This window comes from Buceros rhinoceros, unplaced genomic scaffold, assembly GCF_000710305.1.
Source record: "Buceros rhinoceros silvestris isolate BGI_N320 unplaced genomic scaffold, ASM71030v1 scaffold42013, whole genome shotgun sequence".
Taxonomy (NCBI): Eukaryota; Metazoa; Chordata; class Aves; order Bucerotiformes; family Bucerotidae; genus Buceros; species Buceros rhinoceros.
The window spans coordinates 1,564-7,216 of NW_010406105.1; the positions used below are offsets into that span (position 1 = coordinate 1,564).

At 44.8% G+C, this 5,653-nt stretch overlaps 1 protein-coding gene across 1 annotated transcript in view; it reads right to left on the reverse strand.

The window, feature by feature from the left end:
• Window positions 1-300: 300 nt before the first annotated feature.
• SEC16A (SEC16 homolog A (S. cerevisiae)) overlaps window positions 301-5,653 on the reverse strand; it is a 22,613-nt gene continuing 17,260 nt past the window's right edge. The window contains exons 22-32 of the mRNA XM_010133955.1: window positions 5,610-5,645; window positions 4,681-4,839; window positions 4,414-4,491; window positions 4,142-4,198; window positions 3,861-3,984; window positions 3,429-3,566; window positions 2,737-2,837; window positions 2,300-2,374; window positions 1,582-1,641; window positions 600-674; window positions 301-369 (exon numbers count right to left, since the gene is read on the reverse strand). Coding sequence (XP_010132257.1) covers window positions 301-369; window positions 600-674; window positions 1,582-1,641; window positions 2,300-2,374; window positions 2,737-2,837; window positions 3,429-3,566; window positions 3,861-3,984; window positions 4,142-4,198; window positions 4,414-4,491; window positions 4,681-4,839; window positions 5,610-5,645 — 972 coding nt within the window. The remainder of the gene's footprint in view (window positions 370-599; window positions 675-1,581; window positions 1,642-2,299; window positions 2,375-2,736; window positions 2,838-3,428; window positions 3,567-3,860; window positions 3,985-4,141; window positions 4,199-4,413; window positions 4,492-4,680; window positions 4,840-5,609; window positions 5,646-5,653) is intronic.

The following is a 5,653-nucleotide window of genomic DNA, read 5'->3' on the forward strand; positions in this document are numbered from 1 at the left end:
TAAATTGCCTACGCAATTTACACATAGCTTTTGTAACAGACAGCAACTATTTCCTTCCTCGTGCCTGTTCTTTATCACGGCAGAGCTATTTCTAGCCAGGTTTTTTAAAAGGAAAAGTTACATATATCTCATGTTTGGTACTGATTTATGTGGATGAGGTGCAAATAGGGAGACAATAAAAAAAAATCATCCATCATTAAAAATCTGCCATATCAAGCTGCAGCTAGTACCGATACCGCGTCCCATCAGATCAAACAGTTCTTTGTATATGCAGCATTCCAAACACTAAGCCACCGGACGCTACTTCAATGTCGGATACTTCCTCTGACCAATTCTTCCCAGTCTCGAACTTGTAGTGACTGCAGGAGACTGAAAAAGGAGAACAGGGATAAAAGAAATGTTCTGTAGAAGTGTCACACTGGGGACAAAATACGAGAAGCTGGCAGTCAAGTTTTGAACGCAAACCTGTTAACTGGCACAGGAGCTGGACTGCGTGCCAAGTTAACCTGGACTGTTCCATCTGAGTTAAGCTAATGAAATATAAAAGCCTGGAACAAAGCTACTGAACAAACCCAAGTAAAGACGAGGCCGTTACTCACTTGTGCGAATTGGGAAGGGTTGTAGAACGGCACTGCTCCCGCTGAAGATCCTCCCGACGGTGGCACGGCGGCAGGCTAGGAAGCAGATAACACTGAAGTTACAGCACTGCCGAGCTCCGCTGCCCCTCAAGTGCGGTTTGCTTAGTCACACAGAGCTGATATCCACAGTCATAAGGCCAACGACACGGAGAGCGCAGCGTACTGTAACAACCGCAGGAAGTGCTGGCACGGTTTGCACCCGCGCCTTTAGGATTACTTGCTTAATGTGGGAATTGGCCACACAATGTCACATGCATAAACGCTGCCAATAGCTCTGAAAATCCAAAGCATGCAAAACCAAAACAAGGCACCAGTGCGACTTCACTGAATTAGTACCTTCTGCTGTGGTTAGTAGACCTTAGGACTTGCCCCGGAATAAACATTCTATGTCTTTACTAAGGAATATCAGGAAGAGTTTGTGTCACCCCTTTATGGTGACCCCCCAGTACTGGCACTCAGAGCAGAGATGAAGCATTCCTTTCATTCCTACAGGGGCTTTTCCAGATGAAACAGGCCGTGGTGATATCACCGATTTAGGGCTGACAAGGTTTTGCTTGTGAGAGTCTTCTGAGGAGGCTGGTGGGGTTTTTTGGTTTAGCGTTTTTTTTGTTTGGCGTTTTTTTGTTTGGCGTTTTTTTGTTTGTTTAAAATCAACTGACTTCTTTGGTATCCCAGGAAAGAGTTGATCAAAATCTCTTAGGAACGTGAACATGAACATAAAGCATGCCTGGGTTACATGCACTCTCATAAATACAGAACACTCTGAAGACCCTGTTTGAGTGTTAAAAGGAACACTACATCGTTAGTTACTTTTCATGTTACTCTGTGAAATGAGAAGAGGGGAAAATGACTAAAAGCAGCATTAGTATTTGAGCAAACGCAAAATAAAGAGGGGGGAAAAGTAACTAAGTCAACATAAATGAGAATGGCCAGCCACATGTACCTGATTAAAATGCTGGCTTACTTCACGTGATAATGAACTCATTGAACTAGAGCGCGAAAGCTACAAAACAGCAAGAACACACAAATACAAAAAAACACAAATAAAAAAAGTCGTCATGCATGTCACTGCCCCAAGCTTTCAGTCATTTTATTTCGTTTTAAACGTCTCACTGCCACAGGTTAAACCAACTTCAAGTTAAAAAAACGTAAAGCCAGAAGTTAGTTTAAATCAAAAGGATTTTGCACAAAATTATGTAGATATAGAAAACATTTAGTAGGAACAAAGGTCATGTTACTCTCTCTGGCACACAGCAATCTGTTCTCCTCATTGTGTTTTGCACTTGATATTAGTGAAATTACATGCATGCATGGAGGCAAGAGTAGCTCCTCAAACTGCTAGTGACGTTTAACTCTGAGGCACCAGATACCAGCAGTACTGGTACAACCTCCCCTTTTACAAGCAGGCGTGTAAAAGTCTGCTTCTACAGAAAAAGGAGATCACTCCACAGAACGCAGGACCTGGAGGCTGAACATCTTGTATGGGCTTAGAGGTCTTTTCTCTATAGTTTTGGAGGCAGCCCACAATTCCACCCTGGCTAGGCACCAGCAACTGAACCAGTTACTTCTTGTTTTCGATGGCCCACATTAAGTCCACCACAAATTAATCATCAAAATATGCTGCAAAAGTCATTAGCTGACTACTTTGAATCCTGCCTTACCTCGCCTGACTGGGAGCCATCAGGGTTAGAAACGGCAAGTCCAGATCCAGGAGGCAGGATCGCAGGGTTTGAGTACTAGAGAAGAACAACACACTTCTGTTATCTTCATTTCTACGATGCTATTTCACTCCCCTGCTGTACTGATCCCACTGAAGCAGAACACCATCACAAAACACGGCACCAGGTGACACATGCAGTGCACGGCTCTTCCTGGCTCCTTGGTCCCTTTCCTAACACACGCTGCACCCACGGAACCTGCAGCCCTGCCATTTTCACTTGCATTTCCCTCCTCCAGTTCTTTAACCACAATGTCAGACACAACCATAATCCCTACAGCATGCTTTGTACCCGCTGTGGCTACGGAATGACTATTCAGAATCATGAGGGGTTTTCAATCAGAAGTTTGTATTAATGACACAAGACACTTTCTAACCCACCTCTGGTTCAACAGCTGCTGCAGGATCCGTGCTGGGTTGGTTCGCAGCTGCTGTGTGATCGGCAGCACCACTCCCTTCCAGCGGCTGGGCTTCCCCTGGAACTGCAGAGGAAATAGGATTTAGTCAAACACCCCATACCAGGGCGTCTGATTGCACAGAATGAGACGCAGGGCTCATCAGCAGAACTGATTTCTACAATTCCAACCTTCTCCCAGCACAAAGGCGATTTCAAGAGGGCAGTGGCAATGTTTCTAGGTGCGCCAGGCTTTCTATGAGTCTGCAAGCAGGAGATGTGTGAGGTTCACACAGATAACCTTGGTGCAACACAGCACACAGGGAAAGCAAGAAGAAAAACAGATGGTGTGCTTCAATACAGAGCAACCCAATAGCTGTTCACATTTTGCTGCTGGGATGGGTCTAGTCACTCTGCAATGGTGGCAGGGTGGGAAAAGGCAAAACAAAGAACGAACCCCTTCACCTGCAGCATGCAGAGCCAGGCTTTACTACCCCATTTGCTTTACTGCAGTTCCCAGGCTGATTCTTCTAAACCAAATCAGAGTTAATGCAACTGAACATTCTTAAACGCTCACTAAAGGCTATGTAATACAGGAGCTGTCAGAAGTGACCTCGATAACCACATAACCATCAATACCGGTACAACCTCCTCACGATTTGATCCACTCGTGACGCACCTGAGTTGGGAACAAATACATTTGCAGGAACTGGCATTGGCGCCAAGGGGGCAAATAGATCCGATGGTGCCGGAAGAGCACCACTGGACTTGGTTCCACCTGGATTCAGGACATCAACGTAACGGGCTCTGCTTCCAGCTTAAACAGAAAGATCCAGAAATAACAGAAATAAGCCTTCTCAGTGAGCCACCCCCATGTCTATGTCTGCTGGTTAAGCAGTCTTTTAGAATCAGAAAATAATGCTCCAGGGCCACAAACAGCAATACCCATGTCACGATACGGTTGTGACAGCAGCCACAGTGCTGAAGCTGGAAACACGCAAAGCCACCGACAGCTTAATGATAGCATTAAGTTGCTGGCTGCTCCCATATAACTCCAGAAAAGCCAAAACTTGCCCCTTCACATTTCATGCAAGAAGATGGTGTCTGTTACCTGCCCTTCTGGAGAAGATGTTGATGGGGCCACCAGGTGGGCCTCCAGGTCCACCTCCTGGTCCTGGTGGAGCAGTCTGAGGAACTTTAGGAAACCCTGTTGGAGGTGGCGGCGGAGGCTTACTCTGCAGGGAGAACAAAAAAAAAACCCAACCACATCGCTGACATGCTGATTTGCACATTGTAATCCAAACTCAGTAAAAGGAAGCTCTAAGGTACTAGTGTGCCAGCACAAATTCCAGTTTTCCCCTTGGAGAAATGATGAGTACTCAGATTTTTTACCTCTTCCTCGGGTTCATCGAGATTAATCCAGCGTTGTTTCTGTTCATCCCAAACAATCTACAAGAAAATTACAAAGATTAGGAGCTTAAACAAAGCTGTTACGCTAAAAAAAATTGTAAGAATTTTTTTTAAAAGCTAGTCTTGGACCAAGTATAATCTTCAAAGTTTGACACACATTTGTTTACTTGTCGGAACAACATTCATCTGTCACCCAGGAAAACATTTTAAACAAATTAAAATGTATAAAGGTTTTTGTGATTTAGGGGCCTTACTGATTTGTTCTTGTCATCTGGAAGATGAGCTTCATTCTTCCCTTTTCCCATCAGCCAGCGAAGCCAGTTTCCACCAGTCTAAAAATAAATTCACCTATTCAGTTAATTCTCTCCGCACTGTCTTTACAGTCAGGTTAAAAGAAACAATCACACAACGATTCATGATACTTTAGTCAGCACCCCTTAAATCCACAGCCTGGACCAGGAGCTACCACAAACACTAATAAATCTCCTCCAGCCACAGGCTCCTTTCTTAAGACAATTTACCTTTCGAGGTGCTGGCTCCTTTTTCACTTCTTTTTTAGTCTCTTTACCTGCAGGAACAGAGGGAGAAGGAGAGGGCTGTTTCGCTGTAGAGTTGGATCTCTCTCGTCCCACAGAATGAGCAGAGGACTCTGAAGTTGTTCGGGATCTTCGCCCGTAGCCCTGTATTACAAATACACAGGAAAGCACAAAGACGTCACTGCTGGAGCGATGGATTCATACTTCGTCTTGCTGAACAAGCGCCTTCTTTGAGAAGTTATTAACAGGAAAATACACAAAAGCACATGAGATCAGAGCTAAGTAAGAACAAAGATTCAGCGAGGGAAGGAGCCTGAAGACTAAGATGCAGATCTGGATCTTCATCCTGGGGCCTGGTTAGACAAAGCCAGGACACACATAACAAGCAAGCAGCCAACAAGGACCCAAAACTCACTTTTTATCAAGAATCCTCACACCATTAAAGATATTCAAGCTGGTTATTTGGGTATTTCTCTCTCCTCTGACGTACAGAAGGTGCAGAAAAAGAGCTCAAGTCTGGCCGAGTAACTGCGCTATCGGGTAACTGGTCCGTTATAAAGAGTTAAATGGGGGCACTGCTGTGCATGCCAACTAGCCCACAAGAGGACAGATAGAAAAATCCTGCACCACCGAGTGGCTGCTGCATTTTTTCCCACCTCCAATATCAGGGTGTTCTTTTAATGTTCATATAGCAAGTCAAGCGTCAAAAAAATTCACTGTTTCTGCTCTCCCTTTAACACAAATAACTTTTTAGAGAAGAAATTTTTTCTGCTAGTTCTTCATTATTTTTTCCAGTGAAGGACAGAAGCTTCGAGCCTTGCTGAAGTGTAAGACAGAGCCCCAAGATACTCCTGCGTTTGCCAAGACATGCAATGCAGCTGACACTGCTGGAGCGATGTAGGAAATAAAGATACCATGCTGGCCATCCTGCCGTAGAAATCCTCCTCTCGCTGCTCAG